The sequence below is a fragment of the Loxodonta africana genome, chromosome 21 (genome assembly GCF_030014295.1).
Source record: "Loxodonta africana isolate mLoxAfr1 chromosome 21, mLoxAfr1.hap2, whole genome shotgun sequence".
NCBI lineage: Eukaryota > Metazoa > Chordata > Mammalia > Proboscidea > Elephantidae > Loxodonta > Loxodonta africana.
In genome coordinates this window covers 39783120-39804161 of record NC_087362.1, presented here as the reverse complement: position 1 = coordinate 39804161, position 21042 = coordinate 39783120, and the positions used below count along the sequence as shown (strand labels likewise).

General features: G+C 40.2%; 1 protein-coding gene across 8 annotated transcripts in view; it reads left to right on the top strand.

Annotated features, from left to right (window-relative positions):
* Window positions 1–21042, top strand: part of WWOX (WW domain containing oxidoreductase) — a 1096383-nt gene that overhangs the window by 330565 nt on the left and 744776 nt on the right. For 6 of the 8 annotated variants that reach the window (XR_010318844.1, XM_023558142.2, XM_023558141.2 and 3 more), the window contains one exon: window positions 5533–5797. Coding sequence is in view for 7 of the 8 variants with exons in the window: in XM_023558142.2 (XP_023413910.2) it covers window positions 5533–5797 (265 nt within the window). In the remaining variant the exon portion in view is untranslated. Of the gene's footprint in view, window positions 1–5532; window positions 5798–7297; window positions 19708–21042 lie in introns of those variants that run through there. The other 2 variants (XM_023558140.2, XM_023558139.2) reach the window with 2 other exon arrangements.

The following is a 21042-nucleotide window of genomic DNA, read 5'->3' as shown; positions in this document are numbered from 1 at the left end:
AACGTGCAGTTATTCTAGCAGGAGAAACAATGCAATTAAAGACGGCGAGATGAAATCCAATTGTTTTATAATGAGAAATTAGGGAATTCAATGCAGGCATTAGCTGTGTAATTGTAGAAAGGGAAGTACTGTAGTTAGAACATATTAGAAATCTGGCCATGCCTCTTTTGGTTAAAATTTCAATTAAAACATCAGATGGCACTTCTTTTCTATTACCATTAGGAGAATATTCAATCGACTAAAAAGACATTGAAAATTTCATCGTATTTTCAGCATATTTGTTTCTAGAGTTGGATAAACAACTATTTGTCTAAAGAGAAGTACTGTGAAAAGACAAAGGACTTGCTGGGTGAGGCTAGATAGATTTAACGAATGTTGCAGGGATTTCTCGTTCCCATTTTCCTGCTGGTGGTGGGGTGGAGGAGGGGAGACTTTTATTCTTAGCAAAGTAACTGGAAAAATATAATGTGCAAGGGCCTATTTTCCCCCTTCTTCTCCATCTTAAGTCCTGAAATGTTTTAGTGACCCAGAATGAAGCTTATTTTTTTTAATCATGCTTCCATAAAATGTAACCCCTGGGACTTGGAAGAGAGAGACCAGCCAAGGGTTAGCCTGAACCCTTTATCACTCCCAAACACAGGGGCTTACGGTATAAGTGACACACTGCAGATAGATTTACTTTTACCATTTTAAATTTATGATGGCTGAAATGAAAGGAAAATGCCAGTAATAATCCTCCCTCGCGTTACCAGACATGAAACATGTAGTAATTAGGTGGTAACAAAATCTGGACATCCTTATCTTTGCAAATCACACCAGGTTTGTGAAAGAGAGTGGAGTGGCCCTGCTCAGGAGTGAGTGAGGCTACCATGGGGGCAGGTGAGAGAGAGCTCTGGAAATAAATATGCCAACCCCAATCGCTTGCCAGATGTGGAGGGCACCACGGGATATGTTTAAATGAGCTGGTATTTAATGGGAGATTATTTTGAATTGTCAGCTGCTCGCTTCCCTTTGTAAATCTGTATTTCATGTGACGTCTTTGTTCTTTCCTTAACTGCGGTGTAATTCAGGCCTACCTTGGAGATCTGAATCTTAATTTCATTTTAAAAATGAATTTGGAAGGTAGGGCCTTGGCCTCCTGAATTAGATCCGTTTTAGTTCATAAGCAAGACTTTCCTGAAATACGTTATCAGGCCCACAACCATGAGATGACTGGTACTGATTTTCTGCTTTCTCATTATTCTTTGCACATATTAAAGGGCTTTTTTACAAAACACGTTAATTCTCCCAAAGCTGGTTGTTTATTACCTTTGCGCTGTGTCCGCTGGCATCAGAGAGGGAGTTTGGAGACTGGGTGTGCAGTACCTGGAAGCACTTCCTCACTACTCAAGGACCCAGAGCCCTAAACCATGTTGTAAAATGGAAGTGTTGATATCGAATTACCTCCATAAACCTTGGCAGAATCTCTTCGTTGGCGTCAAGACCCCCTGTTAGGGGAAAAATAAAGTCCTGTGTTTGCAGAAAATATTATACCAGACTGCCCCAGGCAAAATATTTATTAGCCTCCCCGTGTCTTCACTGTATTTTAGTTACTTATCTGGAGCGAGTGAAAGCGATTCGCATTTCTGCATACCTAAAATATATCATACTAAAAGGAGAAGTTGACTTCCTTGCTGTGAAAAATGTTCAGATAACAATTAAAATAGAATGAAGGGTGTAGTACTGGCTGAACAACTGTAAATGGCTGCAGCTGTGTTGTGCTTCACATTGCGCCACACACACACATGCACACATACGCACACACAGCTTCTGATGGAAATTCACTTCTATTCTTTGAACATACTAGCTTTTGTCTACATAGAATCCAGCCTAATTATTTTAGTTCGGTAATTAAAAAACCCTCAGTTAAAAACAAAACAAAAAGGAGCAGTATATGCAGTATATACAGAAATACAAGCTACAGATTCACTGAAAGAAGCAACAGTTAATGTTCACAGAGCAGATGTTAACATTTCAGTGTACCATTAGGGGGATAATTCTATAAAGACATTATTGTTGGATTTGTCCGTTTTAAACTCGGAAATCTAGTAGATGGCCTTGGAGGTGTTTTGCTGCCTCCATGAGCTCTTTATGCCTCCTGAGAGGTGCCCAGGGTCATGTTTCAGGACGCCTGTCCTGCCTGGGCTTGGAGGACTCAGAGAGTTTGCCCACCCTTCCTGCTTCCTGGAAACCCTGGTGGTGTAGTGATTAAGTGCTACGGCTGCTAACCAAAAGGTCAGCAGTTCAAATCCACCAGGCGCTCCTTGGAAACTCTATGGGGCAGTTCTACTCTGCCCTATAGGGTCACTATGAGTCGGAATCGACTCGACGGCAGCAGGTTTGGTTTGGTTTGGTTTTGGGTTTTTCTGCTTCCTGGAGGTCTGTCAGTACAAGCTAATCAGACCTTAAAGGTAGGTTTTCTGCCCAGGAGCTCCGTGGGGCAGGAAGTCCCGGTTCTGCTTATGGAGTACGGGGGAAGGCTATTTGTCTGCAGAGGTAGGGTCTGATATTTAGCAGCTTGTGTTCCGCCATGTTGAAGCTGTCATTGAACCCGGCTCCACTAATTTCACATCTTGATTAGGGACCAGGAATGGCTTTTCTCCTTTTACAAGTTTACATAATCTACCTTATATTCTCCATTCACGAGAGAATTCTGTATTGTCCTTAAAAACAAAGCAGGAACTCCTTCTGAACATTAGAAAGTGTCATATGCAAATATTAATGAAGAACATAGAGGGTTTGAACACAGTGGTTAAATTTGCCTTTTCAGAGACAAGACTATTTTTTTTTTTTTTTTAATAGGGGAACTTGTCCCTTAGTCTAGAACTCCAAACCCATCATCAAATTTCAGTTCTATAAGCCTGTATTTAGTCCCTACCAAGTGTCAAGCACTGTGCTAGGCAGCATGTAAGAGGCTCAGAGTCTACCTTCCAAGAATTTACAGGTAGTGTTGGAACTAGGCGAACAAATAACTTGGAATCTGGTACGGTAACCGCAGAGATGTGGAAAATGTACAGACGAAACCTGAGGATGTCAGGACTAGGTTTGTTATTCATCTAGGTGAGGGAGCAATGCCACTGAACTCTAGGAATGAGATCATGAACTGGGACCTGGAAAGTGGATACTTAATTTCTGTGGCAATGTGTTTCAATGTGCTTTCCATGATTCTTTTAATCTATCCCCCACTGCCACCCAAGAAATCATTGCTACAGGTAGCTGTGGGAGAGTTAGTTAGGGAGAGCTTCCTGGAAGAGGTAGAGGCTGAACTGGTTGGGCTAAACACATCTACCAAGAAGAATTTCCATAAAAAAAGATAAAGTTAAATTAAAATTAAAAGAAGAAGAATTTCCAGCAATAGTTAATGAGAGAAGAGCCACAGGCAGGAGTATAGGGTGTTATTTTTATCCCATGCCTTTTAGATATTCTCTAAATCCTTCATGTTCTTTTTTACCAAGAGTAGGCAGTTTCCAAGTCATGGCCCAGATCTTGGATCACTGGGTTCTCAACCCAATAGCCCCTGTTTATAATAACTGTTCTGTCATGCCTTATTAACTCCATTGAAATAAAATTCAGAAATATGTAACTCCCCTGCACAAATATATTTTTAAATCAATATGATAGCATAACTATAATAAACCTGTTGCCACTGAGTCGATTCCAACTCATAGTGACCCTATAGGACAGAGTAGAACTGTCTCATATGGTTTCCAAGGAGCACCTGGTGGATTCCAACTGCTGACTTTTTGGTTAGCAGCCATAGCTCTTAACCACTATGCCAATAGGGTTTCCATATGAATTGAAAAAATGAATGTGAAAAAAATACCGTGTTGGAAAATGTGACCACTTGGGCAGGACTGCAGGGAAGATACCTGATCAGAGGCGAGTATCCATGCCTAAGTCACCGTGAGTGGGGCAGTCACACATGCAGACTGCTGTCCTTAAAAACAAATTTGCTGACTCAGGTATCATCAGCGTGGAATCAAGCTTCACCAAGCCCCAAAAAACAAAATCAGAAAATAAGTTTGTTCCTCGTTCATGTGGTAGTTGCACCACATTCCTGCAAATTCAGTGAATATTAAAAATGTGCATATATGTAAAACACAATTAGGTTCTAAGCTCAGATGGTTATAAACAGGCTTTTCACGTACATGGATGTCCAGTGGGACCATCTTTTTCAAGCAAGACCCCACCTGCATTGCAGGACACCCACTATCCCCGGCCCCTGCCGACAGTCATTATGACAACCAGAAAAAGGCCCCCCAAAATTTCCACATTTCCCGCTAAATTCTACTGCCTTAAGATGATTAAGCTCAGAAGTATGGACTCTTCCTGTGATTTGGGGACTTGGAAGTAGGTACCCCACAATTACTTTCAAAGTCTCATTTGCCATATCCTCGACAACATTTCTGGCTGTCAGCTTTGTTGGTGACTTGAGAGCAGCAATGTCACTTAATACTAGCAATTGGATGTCATGGACTGAGTCCTGGAGAAGGGATATTTGATTTCTGTTAAAACAACTGCTCATAATAAGGAAAATAAGATTATTTCCTAATTTTGTTTTATCTTTTATTTTTTGTTGCCCATAGCCATTTTCTAGAATACCTTCATTATGCTACCTTATTATCCAGTGCAAATGCTCAGAGTTAATTTAATGAAGCAAAATCTGAGGGGTCCTTGACAAAGATGAGACCGTCTAGAAAATTCCTTTTGTTCTTATCCTTTTTTTTTTTTTTTTTCCTTTAGGACAGTCATACTTTGTTGTTATTTTTAAAAAAGGAAAGAAACAAACAGCTGGTGTTTAACGACTCCATCAGACCCAATTATAAAACATCAACTAGTTACTTTGATTTGTGTGCATTCATGCCATGGGTATATTTAAAAACACTAGACTCTGCCAGAACTCATTTTGGCTCTGTTTACATTTATCTTTTGAGCATATAAGACTACTGATGGCACCTCACCAAGGTTATAACCCCTTTATAATCATTAATTTTTAATCTAGAGAAGAGTCTTGGAGGCAGCAAGACTCATCTATATTTACTTGGATCTTCAAATGAAAATATACAGAACTCAAGCGTTGGCTAAAATAATCCAGGAAAGCCCCATCAAAGGTTAGGAATGTGATATCTTTCAGCTTCCAGAAGCAGCAGCCCTTTATTTAAGATGCTTTTCCATTTAATTTAATTATCCTTGAACTTCCTGTTGTAGGTTTTGAAAAATGTATCGTGGGGGGGGGGAGGGTGGAGTTCAGCATGTTAAGACGGATACATTTATGAGTTAGGCCCTTATTAAGTCTATCTTTGAATCCAATTGGTTTATATTGTTTTTATCAACATTAATCTGTTTTTAGGGCAGAGTCTTTGTTTCAATATACACACAATTGAGTTTTCTGTAGTCTCTGCTAGTTTTGTCTGATTTCAAAAAACCAAAGAGCTTGTATAGGAAGTCAGAGCTTGGTTGCTTCATGTCATAAGCATACGTCCTATTTTTTAGGTTTACAGATATTAACGATTCCTCGGGAAAACTTGACTTTAGCCGCCTTTCTCCATCTAAAAATGACTATTGGGCCATGCTGGCATATAACCGGTCCAAACTCTGCAATGTCCTGTTCTCCAACGAGCTACACCGTCGCCTGTCCCCCCGTGGGGTCACGTCCAATGCCCTGCATCCTGGGAACATGATGTACTCTTCCCTTCATCGCAACTGGTGGGTGTACACAGTGCTCTTTACCCTGGCGCGACCCTTCACCAAGTCCATGGTAAGTGAATGGCTTCGATCACTGCCAGTGCCCTCTGTGCGCCACTCAGGAAAGGGTCTAGAGAAACACAGAGGTGTGTGTTTTCTTCACCCTTTGCCCTCTTGATATGATGAGTCTGGTCTCAGTAATCACATGGTTGGGCCTATTAGTGCCATCAAAAGGGGCTCTTGAGCATATTTGCATTGATGTTAGATTAAACCTGTTCAGTGGCGTCACTAGGATTGGTGTCACCCAGTGTGGTAACTTGTGGTGTCACACTCCCCCCATGAACCTCCTTCCATACCAGACCATACAGAATCCATAGTAATATTTTTTGTACTAATGTTACTGGTAAATCGTAATTCCCATGTATCACTCCTTTTCCTTTAATTACTACTTCATTTTCAACAAAATTTATTGACATAGATTGACAAATACTGATTACCACAATATGGTAGCTGAAACACCAGAACATTTGGCAAAATCAGCAGCTATAAAAACACCAGCAGCGACGAAAACAACAGCGCGTGCTTGTAGTGTGTGCAGAGGAAGCCATGTGATTCGAAATATCATTGTAATTGGCTAATAATGACAGCTCTGACCAGAGTACGTTGGAAGGTTCAGGAAGTTAGCATAGGGTTTTAGCCTTGTAGGTATATTGATACGTGTAAGCTGAGCTTATGAAAAATGTTTTTGTTGTTATAACTAACTACAGGGATGTTTTTATAAAAAATAGTAAGTTTCTGCTGAAACACTGCACAAAAATTTTATATACAGTCATTTTGGTGTCACCCCCTCTGACAGTGTCACCTGGTGCGGTGCACACCCCCCACGGCCCCCTAGTGACACCACTGAACTTGCTTCTCTAAAGGTGTGTAGAAGCCTGGATAGATGTGGTTTTTTTAGTGTTAAATATGGCTAAAATCTTGTTGGGCATGATAACTTGTTTTCTTTTGATGTAATTTTTGTTTGTTTTGATTCAGAAGCTTTGAAAATCTATTTGGTTGAGCATAGTACTTGGAAACTGTGTTTTAGGTTAGTAGGTGAGAAACATGGATTTGTGATTATCGAATTTTCAGCTGATATGATTTCTTTGCTTTCAGTGAGAATCTATATTTGATATCTAATTTCTACTTTTAATGGGTGTAACCCTGTCCTGGAGAATGCTTTGTTGGCCAAAAGTGTGTTTTATGCTCTATTTTTCCAAAGATGAATCTTTTTAGATGAATCACACTAGTATGGTTAGACTTGGAAAGGTTTGTAAATGTAGATATGAAGTTTTTACATTTGAGATGGTTATTTTACAACCAAGTCTAGAACGTTCTTCTGTGAAATCATTTTAGTGGAAAGTAATTTGAATGAATAATGGAAATTTTACACAATCTACTTGGAATACATTTTACTAATCCATAGGCCTTACCAATTTTTTTCCTGTTAATAAACACCAGTGTTCCAATTAAAACATTTATCATCCGGTCCACAGAAATTACCCTTCTCCTATATACTTTTTGGCCTTTACAGGTATCAGAAGTCAAACCATCATCCCTCAACTCCCTGGGCAAATGGCTGTACAGCCTCTGAATATAGTCTGCCTTCTTCCTTGCATCCTCACCCACCCATCACCCTTAACCATCATGTTTGTGGATGACTTTTGAAACTATAACAAACATCTTTTGAACTGCTTAGGAAAAGATAAGTGTGTCTTTTATTCTAATCACTCGAGCGGTTTTAATGCAAAGTAAACAGACATAGTCCAAGAGTTGAACACTTAACAATCAAAGGAGTTGGAAGTAGGTAGATCTCTGGAGAGCAGTTCTCCATGTCACAGAGTGGGCCTGATATCTCAGAACTAAATGAGTGTAGCCCATGTGTATGGACATCGCCAAGTTCTGAAATTACCCCTCATTTTACTCTTGATTATTGGGTAAGAATATGCTCTCCCTGAGGGTTTCTTTGACCAGGATTATGGCTCATTCACAGGTGCTTCACTGTATGTGATGAAGAGGAGTATGGGTCTGAATTGGGTGCCAGCACCACTTACATAAGTGAGATGAGTCCTTCAAATTTAGATAGGAGAGAGGGAGAGAGGAGCATTCTTTTTAGTCTTCCTTTGGCCCTGTGCCTTCAGGACCAACAGGCCAATCCCTGAATATAGCATGCTATCTTTGGATGTTGGTTCTTCTGACTTGTATTTGTTCATTGGTAGGGGTTAAAAAAAAAAAAAAAATTTTTTTTTTTTTAAGGAACTCCTTAATTTCCAGAATTTCTCCATCAGAGGAATGTGATGGGAATGACTTGGGAGTGGATCTGTGACTGTAGGGAATGTGATGGAGGATTGTGTAACCATGTTGTCATTGGTACGGACTATTGTGGATGAGGGCTTGTTGACAGGAAATGGTAGAAAATATTATTCTTCAACCTGACCCCAAGGTTTAGCAACTCTGGGCAAAGGCAGGTGGGAGGAGAAGGAAGGTACGGCCTGGTAAAATGAGGGTGGGGGAATTGTTTGTTTCTTGAGGATGAGTCGATTGTTGTCTAATATCTAATATAAATTGTATTTAACAATGGTGGGCTTTATTTTTGGTTCTTTGGACCTAATAGGAGGATTTTTAAGAGGTGCCGCAAATTAAGTTGGGCAAGTAACCAACCATGTCCTAATACCAGGTAATGTATTGCTGTTTGTAGGTAAAGTATGGTCAGGACTGAAGCCAAGTGGAAAACCAGAGTGTGGAGTTGGAAACTAAGGCAGAACATTGTTGTATGGGCATGGGAGTACAGAACGTGTTAGGAGAAGGTTGCTTCTCAATGGGCATCACACCTGGAGCCTGTCCTAGACATTTGGGATGCCAGCCCTCAAGGACTGACCCTCCAGCCTTTTCCAGCCAGTGGTGCTACCGTCCCCTGCCTCAGTCAGGAGAGCTCATTGAGAGACTATGTGAGCAGGACTCAGTGACTGCAGCCAAGCAAGACTTGTGACTGAGAAAAACACCAGCTGGAGTGACCTTGGGGAACAGATAAAACAAGGGCTGACTTTATAGCCCTGGGTTAGAGGGTTGTGGAAAAATGAGCACGTAAACCTTCAGAGGTATTATGGATTGAACTGTGTCCTCCAAAAAATGTGTGTCAACTTGGCTAGGCCATGATTTCCAATATTATGTGATTCACCATTTTGTGGTCTGATGTGATTACCCTGAGTGTTATAAATCCTAACCTCTGTGATGTTAATGAGGCGGGACTCAATCTACAGGATTATGTTGTATCTTGAGTCAATGTCTTTTGAAATATAAAAGAGAGAATCAGAATCAAGCAGAGAAGAGAGGAGAGGGATCTCATACTGCCCAGAAAGAAGTGCTCGGGCAGAGTGTATCTTTGGACCCAGGGTCCCTGTGCTAAGAAGCTCCTAGACCAGTGGAAGACTGATGACAGGGACCTTCCCCCAGAGCCAACAGAGAGAGAGAAAGCCTTCCCCTGGAGCTGGTGCAGTGAATTCGAGCTTCTAACCTCCTAAACTATGAGCGAATAAATTTCTGCTTGTTAAAGCCGTCCACTTATAGTATTTCTGTTATGGCAGTGCCAGATAGCTAAGAGAATTTGGAAGAAATTGGTAATATCATAAAAAATATAGTTTTTGGTTAAGCTGAATGGGGGCAGGGGAGTGTTCTTTGAAAGAGCAGAGGAAGGGACTCAGAATGATTTCCCAGTGACGATGAGAGTTAAGAAGTGGCACTGTGGGACAGTAGAGCAAGCAGTCCTCCTGCTAATGATCAAGCCCCATCCCTTTCCCTTGAGAACTGGGACAGCTTGGTCAAGCCACTTAACCTTTCTGAGCCTATTACCTCACCAGTGAAATGGCGAATCAGGTTGGTGTGAGGATTGGCACTACTGGATATAACAACTCTGTCCAATAGAATTTCTGTGATGATTATAATTGGGCTGTCCAAAATGGTAGCCACTGGCCACATGTGGTTATTGAGCTCTTGAAATGTAGCTAAGGAACTGAAAATTAATAATTTTATTGTATTTAAATAGCCACATGTGGCCAGTGGCTACCATGTTGGAGAAAACCCAACCCAGTGCCGTTGAGTCGATTCCGACTCAGAGAACACGGTTAAATAATGTGCTGATAACAGTGTCTGTGGTATGGTAGGCGCACAGTACTTCTTGCTGTGATGGTTGTTATTCTTGTTGATATGTGTAATACTGTGGTCCTGAAGATTATTTTCCAAAATGCAGTTTCTGCTGATGGAGATACAACAAGGATCACAGGGTTAAAGGAATCTATAAATTGGGAACCTGGTGTCGCTAGGGGTGAAGATCTGTCCCTGGCCCTGAAGACCCAAGGAAAGGGTTACTGTCAAGGTTGGAAGGGTGACCAGGTGGAAGGAGCCTCTAACCTTCAGGTCTGGTCCCCAAGGCAGCTACAGTGGTTTGCCCTTTATGTGTTCCTGTACCCAAGTGTTTAGAAAACAGCATTTTCTATATGCCACAAACTGACTTTTTTAGATAAGCATATAAATTAGGAAGACTATGAAATATGTAGCTAAGTTGAGATTTTTATCAACATTCCCTGTAATAATGGCTTTATATATTTAAGTGGTGATATTTCTTAGCCATCTGAGTCCCATATGGCTCAGTTTATAAAGAGGCGGCATAGACACTTTGGATTTACTTGTCAAACTCAACAGTCAATCACTTCTCTTCCATAAACATTTAAGACTGTGTGTACTTGGGAAGGGAGTTAGCATGTGTGGAGACCTGGGGTCAATCTGTTTCATTGGTAGTACAGACTAGACTTACTATAAGAGCCACCCTTATGCTGTATCCATTTGACATGTTTGGCATTGCTTCCATCGTGATAAGACATTTGTTTCTTGGATGGAGGATGCACTTCTGTCATTTTAATGCAAACATACTTTTAGACATAAATCATGTAATTGCATCCCCATGTAAAAGGTAGATTCCTAAATGCTGATGAAGAAGCTTAGCATAGATGCAATCTCCCCATTTCCAGATGGAGGGTGCTCTGTTTGAGCGTCATAGCCCCTTCTGAATTTTGTCCTAGAGAAGGTACTTTCCTTCCGAGCTGAGTGTTGCAGGAGTCCACATTCCATTGTGTGAGGTCAAGGGAACGGGAAATACGACCTAGCTGTGTGCTAGGGAGCCCTGCCTTCGGTTCTCCCCTGCAGCCAGCTCCCTTAAGTATTTAACAGCAGTATTCTAATATCACCATCCCTTTTTTATTTGCGGTGACTTGCTGGGATGACAGTGATTTTAGTTACAGTAATTAGGTCACCCTTCATGGAGCCAGGATATTTTAAGTGCCTCTTTAAGGAATATTGTTGCAGATCGGTAATTTTACAATTGGATATTCGTGTGCAACTTTATTAAATGTAATCTGTCTTTTAAATGTTGCCCTTTTACAGTTATATATTTCTAATTGTTGCTGTAAATGCATTATCACTTTGAAATTAATTAATTTTTCCATTTTGGCTGCCTGCAGTATAATAATCACTAATGAGAAACTCATAGGGATTAATTCTCAACACAGTGACCCCTACTGGTAAAGCTGTGTCTTTGCTGCCTTCCTCCTCAAGGTCTTGTGATGACTCCAAGGACAGGTCTGGCATTGTGGGGGTACTGGAACAGAAGTGCTTGTCCCTTCCTCCTCCAATTTCTGATAAAATAAAATAATAGGTAAATGGACGTAGGATTATTTTTTAGTGTTCTAAAAAAAAAAATAAAAGACACAGGATTCTTCAGGTAGCTGCTCGCAAACGTCTTAAAGGAAACTAATGTTTGTTGAGAGCTTTCTAATAATGAAGTCGCATTGTGCGTGCATCCTCTGTGTGTTTTCCTGTCGCACTGTCTTTCTTCTATGTAATCAAAATACCTTAAAATTGTACTTTGCATAAAAAACATATGTATGCTTTAATGTATACTGTACATTAGTGTATATATTTATTCATACATATTACTCTGTGACTCTCTGGGTGGTGCAAATGGGTAAGTGCCTGACTACTAGCTGAAAGGTTGATGGTTTGAACCCACCCACGGGCACCTTAAAAGACAGGCCTGGCGATCTGCTTCCGAAAGGTCATAGCCTTGAAACTCCTATGGAGCAGAGTTGTACTCTGCACAGATGGGATCACCATCAGTCGGAATCAACTCAATGGCAAACAATAACAACAACATTGCTCTGTGGGATTGTATTTACAAAATGAGTCATAGTGTATTATACAGTGATTTAAGAGATTTTCAAGGGTAATTTTAACTATTTGCGATTGTTGCTTTGCCTGCTGGTTATGGAATCATAACATGCTCCCAAGTAAAATGCACATTGGAGGTTTTGACCAGGCACCATGATGCTTTGTATATCAATATAAACCAAAACCAAACTAAACCCATTGCTGTCAAATCGATTCCGACTCATAGGACCCTACCGGACAGAGTAGAACTACATCATAGGGTTTCCAAGGAGTGGCTGGTAGAGTCAAACTGCTGACCTTTTGGTTAGCAGCCGAGCACTTAACCACTACTCCACCAGGACTCCATATACCTCTTTATTTGTTCCTCACAACAGTTCTGCAATCTGCAATGTTAGAATTATTATCCTTATTCTGCACTTAAGAAGTGCAGAGAGCTACCTAGCTTGTTCAGGAAAACAACAGAGCCAGCCTTCAAAGCTTGCACTGGCTGCTCCCAAATTCGTTTCCTTTGTCAAATGCACCACTGTGCCCCTGCCATGCACACTAGTTGTGTAGTTATGTGTCATTAAAATGTTTGAAAGTACGTTCATGAAATTAGGACTGCCCTCCTCTTTTTTTTTTTTCCACATAAGCTTTCAGTTCTGGTAAACAACATCTTAGCCAGAGTTCCTAGGTCCAAGCCAGCCCCTTGTGGCTCGGTATGTAAATTTGAAGCTGAGCACAGTCACGTGCCTCTTAGGGTGTTTTGTGCAACCAAATATTTGTGTTGGCAGGTAACAGTAGAAAGAATATCATGTGTTAGGGTAGCAAGAGCTTAGCAGATGTTTTAGGGAACTGCTTTTTCAAATCATTTCACATTAAAAAAATGGCTTGAGTTTGTAGACCTTCTGGAATGATTGGGTTACGTTTCCTGTGGCCGTGTAAAGCCAGCCATTGTGCTGAGTTTTAACAGATGTGCAGCTACCCTGCTAATGGATGGGACTGCAACGCCCGTCCTGTTGCAAAGTTATAAATTACAACTAGAAAAAGCACAAATGTCATTCTTCTAACCTTCGGGAAAGCCAAGCTGGGTAATTCTGCCCTTGAATAACCCGCAGCGGGGTGATTTATAGTTGTACAATTTAAAACATAATGAAGGAGATAATAGATGTTGATTTGTTCTTTAAATTAGTGTTTTAGAAAAATACTTTTTTTTCTCCTTCTTTAAATATCTGCAGCTGACTACACTCTAGATACTATCAAGGACAAAACCCCCTGTTTAACTCTTTACTGGTATATTGGTGTATCACGTAAAAGGCAAAGGGAGTAGAAAGCAAGGCCTTTTTATGTATTGGGAGGAGGAAATATGATTTTCAAAGTGGAACAGCATATTCTCTGCTAATCTAAATATTTTGAGACTCCTGTGTCAAGACTGAATTTTCTGGCTGCCTTGCTCTCGCCAGTCTAGCTATGTTAGAAAACTGGACTCTTAAGACTCCTTCTGTGGTTGGAGACCCTGGTGGCGTAGTAGTTAAGAACTATGGCTACTAACGAAAAAGCTGGCAGTTCATATCCACCAGGCGTTTCTTGGAGACCCTATGGGACAGTTCTACCCTGGTCTGTAGGGTCACTGTGAGTTGGAATCGACTTGATGGAAGCGGGTTTGGTTTTTTGGTTTTGGTGGTTGGGTCACACTGAGCTTTCCTGCAGAGATCCCCACAGAAGGAACCAGTGGCAGAAGGAACCAGGGACTGGGCTCCTCTTCACCCCCTGAAGACCTCCCCCGGCCCCACACAGCTTCAAACATTATTACTTTCCAGGATTATTACTTGCTTTTGTTCTATTCATCATCCTTCAATTCTGCCTAGAGCTTTAAAGTTTACTGTGTTTTCTCAATCCAGAGATGGCTGGAGGATACGGTAGACTGGAAAAAAGCAACAGATTTAGAATCACTGGGCCTATATTCAAAACCCAGTTTCCACCTCTTTTATAGTTGTAAAATACTACAGTTATTCAGCCTCTCTTTCTACATTAGTCAGATGCTTTGGGTTGCAAGGTATTAACACCTATTTAAAAGTGGTTGAAATAATAACGGATTGTTTTCCTCACAAATCAAGAAGTCCTGAAGCAGCCAAGGGTGTGTTTTTCTATCATATGGGCAGGTCCCCTGTGATTGTTTTGTCTTTCCCCTCATGGTTGCAAGATGGCTGCAACAGTTCCAACCATCACTTTTTGTATGATAAGGTCTGAAGGCAGGATGGGAAGGGTGGAGCCCCTCCTTGCATACCTTTCTCCTTTATCAAGGAGGAGAAAATTTTGTCTCAGAGCTATGCTCCCAAGGAGACATCCCCTCAGCTCCCACTGGCCAGGATTGAGTCACCTGTCCATCTCCTAGCTGCAAGGGAGTCTGGAAATGTGTGAAACAGGCATCTTGTGCCTCTAGAGTAGGAGACAAACTCTTCTGGCAAGGAAAAATACTGGGGCCATGGCTTTTGAACAGGCATTATTGAATATTGTATAGTTTTCTGTCAAGTGGAAAGGCTATCTATTTTATATGATGGTTGTAAAAACAAGAGAGAATTAAATGGAATGCACTTGGTCTTAACTGGTCCCATTCACCCCACCAGTCTTACCTCAAGCCACTGCTAGCCCCGTTCTCCTTTCTTCCCCAGGGTTTTTAAACATATTATTCTCCAACACTCGGAATAGAACACTCCTTCCCTACCTTCACTCCAAGTTACTTTCCACTTATCCTTCAAAACTCAATCTAAATATAACAGCCTCCAGAAAGCATTTTGTGGTCTCTCAGATTAGGTCAAAATTTGATCAAGTCTAGAGCTATTGTCTAGAATACTGTCTGGCACTCAATACATGTGTGCTGAATGAATTAATGCATAAATAAATGAATGAGTGAAGAAATGGATGACTATAATTTAAAAAATAATTGCTGAAGCTTCTTATTTAATGCCTGTCTTCCCCTCTCTGAAAGGTGGTGTTTTACCTTGCTCACTACTGTATCCCTGGTCCATAAATGAAATGCTCAGTAAATATTTGTAAATGAACAAATGAAAGATGATCAGGTGCTTAATAAATGGCGGCCGTTAACCTATTCACTATCGTTAGTCTTTTCAAGATCAGCAGGGGATTATAGTTCAGAATGTGTAAATGAAGAAATGGATGAGGCTAGGGGACTTGTCAGAGTCACCTGAGTAGTAGATAGGAAAACTATATATCAATACCAGAACTCAGGATCCCCAGACTTACAGTCAAGTGCAGTATAAGGGTTCTACCCAAAGGTGTGTGTATGGAGGGAAAATATCTAAAGAAGGAGCAGCAAGGGTGTGATGGTTAAGGTTGTGTTTCATCTTGGCTGGGCCATGATTCTCAGTGGTTTGGCAGTTATATAATAATGTAATTTGGCAGTTATATATTGATGTAGTCATCCTCCATGATGTGATCTGTTGTGATCAGCCAATCAGTTATAAGGGGAGTTTCTTTGCGGGTGTGGCCTATATCCAATATATATACAGATGTTCTAACAGAGCTTGCTTACTTTCTCTGGACCCTGTATCCAGCTCCTCATCATCTGACCTCCAGTTCTTGGGACTTGAGCCAGTGGCCTGCCGTCTGACCTGCTGATCTTGGGTTCATCAGCCTTGTAGCTATGTGAGTCAGGAGAAGCCTCCAGCCTGACGCCTGGCCCTTGGGATTTGCTAGCCTCCATATCCTGGTGAACCATTGCCTTGAGATAAACCTTTCTCTCTCTCTTTTTATATATATATATATATACACACACTTCACTGATTTTGCCCTTCTAGAAAACTCAGCCTAAGATCAAGGGGTAGGAGAAAGGATGAGCTTTAGAGCTAGCCAGCCCTTGGATCGAATCCCAGCTCCATCCTGCACTAACTCTTGGGCAAGTTTCCTAACCTGATTGAAACTACGCTTTCTTGTATGTCAAGCTGGGATATAATGCGTACCTGAGGTAGTGGTGTTGAGGATTAAAGGAAATCATCAATGCCTGGCATCCAGAATGTACTTGTGGCTGTTAGTTGCTGTCTAGTTGACTCCAACTCATGTCATGTACAACAGAATGAAATACTGCCTGGTCCTGTACCTGCTTCACTATTTTTGGTGTGCTGAAGTCCACTGTTGCATCCACTCTGTATTTTGAATGATCACCAGGCCTTTCCTCCTAGTCCCTCTTAACCTGGAAGCTCCACTGAAACCTGTACATGATACGTGACCCTGTTGGTATTTGAAATACCATTGCCCATCTGTCCATTAGTCATACTCTGGTGGCTTGCATGTTGCTGTGATGCTGGAAGCTATGCTTACTGATATTTCAAATAACAGCAGGGTCACCTGTGGTGGACAGGTGAGAACATGCTTAATTCAATCTTAACTATTATTATTGCCTTGTGTTGAGAATTAACGATCATGGATATATAGCATTCAGAGCATGCTAGATACTCTATAAACATTAACTATTGTCATCCTTATCATCATTTTTTTTTTTTTTTTTAAGATAAGAGTTGATTCTCTTCCCATTGCTTATAGATGCGTGTTTTCCTAGTGATGGCGACCGTGTTGGTCATAGAAAGTCTGATTCTCCCTGTGAACATTAATCATAAAAACACTGTACAAACTTGAATAACCGTTGAGGCCAAATATAACCTGATAACTAGTTGGTTTTGCAGTTTTCTTAAGCCTTCCTCGCTGCTTCTCTTACCACCACTAATAGCACACCGTAGCTTTGAGGAGAGATTGGCCTTTTGTTAAAAACAAAGAGAAAGTGAACGTATGTGGCCTTGTGAGGCCATATTACCTCCTTGTCCTATTTTCTCTGCCTTGCTTTTATAATGTTTTAAGTCTGACTGAGCCTTTGTTCCAAATGAGCACTGGGAGGCGGAAGACTGACTATCTGACCTTAATATGTGTGACGAATTATTTAATGAACATTTAACCAAGATTTGAAATCCCCCTCCTTTTATCTCCCTCACTTCGTTTTCTTCTGTGCACCCTTCGGCATTTCAGTAACGCAAAGCCTCTGTAAAGGCACGTTCTGTTGGACTCCCTTTCTAGCTCTTTTATTACTTTTTCTAATTTAAGTTAGTAGTGCCTTCTTTGATCTTCCTTCTTTTAGTTTCCTTTTCTCCAATTTCATACTTCTTTCCAGTATGATTTTTGGCTGCAATGCAGTTTGGGGTATTGGATGCCAAAGCGATTAAACAGATGCCAGGAATTGGTGTTGCCCCATGATGATGATGTTGCCAAAATGTTTCTTCTATGAACATTGATTTTTATTTTTTATAACTTAGTGGACACATTGATTTTCCCCTGTGAGGTATAAGGTAATGTTTTTCTAGCAACAAGAAAGAGCACTTGAATCTGGTACTATGAATTGTTCAGCAATTGAAATCTACCCCCTTTTTATTACACTAAGATAAATGAGTACTGTGAACATCAGTAAGGGTGAGGAGATAGGGTGGGCCATGGAATGTTACATGAGAGCCTACTCTGTGCTAGGAGCCATGTTTAATGGGTTTACCTCTCTATATTTGTCTTGTTTAATTTAATTTTAGCATTCGCTGCACTGAAATTATTCTGGGTCTCTGAGCAAGTCATGTACCCTCTCTGGGTCTCAGTTTTCTTACCTGTAAAATGAGTCGGTTAACAAAGATTAGCACCTTTATTTTGGATTTTGGATCTTACAGAATAGTATAATTTGGAAGGAAATAAAAAAGGGAGATTAACACAGAGTTGCAGGTTTTTTTAAATTTTACCAATTTTGATTAAAAACCAACCGACCACCATCAATTAGCACCATCATTTCATAAAAGAAAAGGTATTTTAATGCCAAAAATTGTAGACAGGGCATGATTGTGGGACAAAAAGCAGTCCTTTCGGTGGAATATTCAAGTTAAGGGAAAATATATTACAGTGTCATTGTTAACACTTTTTTCATTGTTGAAAATGTTGGGCTTACACATGGGAATGACCAACCTAGATGACACCAAAGGTACCATTTCAGCTCCAGAATTCTTCTGTGCATCTTTTGGATCCCAGGTTTCAGAGCTGTAGTTAAGCTAACTTCATCAAAGCATGCAAGCTGAGAAAGAAATGGAAAGAGTCTACTAGCAAGACAGAAGTCACTGTCCATTATAACCTAATCACAGAAGTGACATCTCGTTACTTTTGCAGTATTCTGTTTGTTAGAGGCAAATCACTAGGTTCTGTGCACATTCAAAGGGAGAGGATTACACAAGGGTGTGAATTCCAGGGGACAGCGATGACTGAGTGCCACCTTAGAGGCTGCTTGCCACGCTACAAGTTCCGCTTTTTTTTTTTTTTTGGTGCCTTTTGGTGGGCTATCTGGTGGCAGATTTATTCATAGGCCTTGAAAATACTACTTGGAGTTGAGGCCTAACGTTTGTTATTGATGGGCTGTGTCTTTGCCTTGCTGTTCTCCTGTTTGCTAACTTTCTGCATTCTTCTTGTCTTCCCTCTTCCTAGGCTGAGAAAAGTACGAAATACACCCATTTTTTTTTTTTAAATATATTTATGCATTTCTGCCTCGTGATGGGAGATAAGATTTAGTCCTTTAATAAGAAAGCTTATGAAAAGAATAAAGAAACGTGTGGATTATGTTTCCTAAAGTCAAATATTTGTTTTCATGCTGCTTTAGTACAGAGGACCCATGTTAATCTATGGCCCAAATTTTCTTCTTAAAGAAACGGTATGGCTGAGTTTTGATCTGAGTTTCAGAAATTAGCCAGAGAGTCTGGAGTTTGTTTTTTTTTTTTTTTTAAGTCACAAAGCTAGATAAGGTTTGCCAATCTTTGCAAGCCTGTGTAGAGCATCATCCTACATATTTCAGGCTTATATATAATCATTCGGGCTTTTATTTGTTGTTGTGTTGGGGTTTGCTTTAAATAGGAAGCTTTAAAGGAAAAAAAACTTAGAAAATATTGCCTTTTATTTTGCTATTTTCAGAAGATATTGTAGTGATTGATTTTGAATGCTGAAATTTGGTTTTCATATTATAAAACTACCCTTTTAAAATATATAATGGGTAAGAGAGTATCTTATTTAGTAAGATTCAGATTTCCCCTGTGAAATATGGAGTACTTTTACTGAGCTGGGGCTTTTTGCTTCTCCACATACTACCTTGTGTGGAATCTGCACCACTTTAAACATTTCATCCTTGAGTTTCATATGATGGGGTCTCTTTAATCATTTACATTTTGAAAAAAGAAAGTGAAATATTCTTTCAGAAGCCAAAGTAATCCACGAGAATGTATGGTGTTTGTTCAGCTGGATATCTTATTTATTTGAAGTACTGAGAGAAATCTCTTCTGACCGCTCAAAAAAGGAAGAATAAACAGTAAGAGTGTCCAAGTAATCTGAGCTAGAAAGTCCCTTCTTTCAGAGAAAAGTTATAAAAAGTATATTTGCTAGATCCAAAAAAAATACTGTATATCAACTACTGAGACCTGCATACTGTTTTCTTAGTATTCTCACTCTTTAAAAGGAAAAAAAAAAAAAACACTAAAATCTGAGAACTTTAAAAATTTTTTGATATTTTAATATTCCTAGGCAGGTGAATGCACTAAGTCTGTTCTTTCTTCTTAGAACATAACATCTCTTGTTGGATTTTGTGTCTGCTGTGTGCCATTTGTCTCTTGGTTAACTTTCTATAACTATAAAAAAAGAAAAAAAAAAAAGCAAGTAATAAAGTTAGCATCAGTGAAATTTCGACATCAGTCATGAGTAGATTTCCTATGAGGAAGATATTAAGAAGATGTAAACAAACAAACAAAAACCCCAACAAGACACTAAATATTTCCAAAGAATTAGATTCTGGAATATGCCCAGTCATGAAAATAATATAGTTCTCTTCTCTCGCTGTTCTCTCTGTTCCAACCATTAGGACCAACCAGTTACTGTTCAGTCTGCTTGAACTCATGGTGACCCCCATGTGTGTCAGAGTAGAACTATGCTCCATAGAATTTTCAATGGCTTTTTTTTTTTTGGAAGTAAATCACCAGACGTTTCTTTCGAGGCACCTCTGGGGGGACTCCAACGTTTTGGTTAGCAACTGAGCACATTTAATCGTTTGTACCACCCAGGGACTCCAACCATTAGGAAGGAAATGGTGTCATGGATTGAATTGCATTTCCTCAAAATATCTGTCGACTTGACTTGGTCATGATTCCCAGTATTGTATGATTCTCTACCATTTTGCCATCTGATGTGATTTCCCGGTGTGTGGTAAATCCTATCATGACGATGTTAATGAGGTGGATTAGCAGCGGTTGTATTGATGAGATCTACAAGATTAGATAATGTTTTAAGCCAGTCTCTTTTGAGATACAAAAGAGAGAAGCGAGCAGAGAGACATGGGAACCTCATACCACCAGGAAAGCAGCACCAGGAGCAAAGCTTATCCTTTGGACTCAGGGTCCCTGTGCCTGAGAAGCTCCTCAACCAGGGAACGACTGATTTGAAGGACCTTCCTCCAGAGCTGACAGAGAAAGCCTTCCCCTGGAGCTGATGCCCTGAATTTGGACCCGTAGCCTACTAGACTGTGAGAGAATAAATTTCTCTTTGTTAAAACCATCCACTTGTGGTATTTTTGTTATAGCAGCACTAGATGACTAAGGCAGATGATAGATATATTTCTTGTGGATGAAAAATTGGGGAAAATAACAGGATTCCTTAATTATTAATCTGGATTGGTCTTTTCTGTGATCTGTGATCCAGTTTGCATCCCTGTCCCTTCTCCACCTCTGAGCTTCTATATCACATCTTCTAGTGTCCCAATGTCACATTGTCTCATTACCAGACTAAAGGCTCTGTCGGGTTAATATTTGAGCCCACAGTGGAGACTTTTTCCATCTGAAGCCCAAAAATAAATAAATAAATAATTGAACTCACTTTTTTCAAGTCTGCCTGAACATTGACATGTCCCCATGTCAATCTGTGGAGTGAAGCTTTGAAACAGATTTGATACAGCTGTGTGGGAGATTCGTTGTGAGTTTTCCTTGAACAACTGTGTGCTCTATAGGACTAAATCAC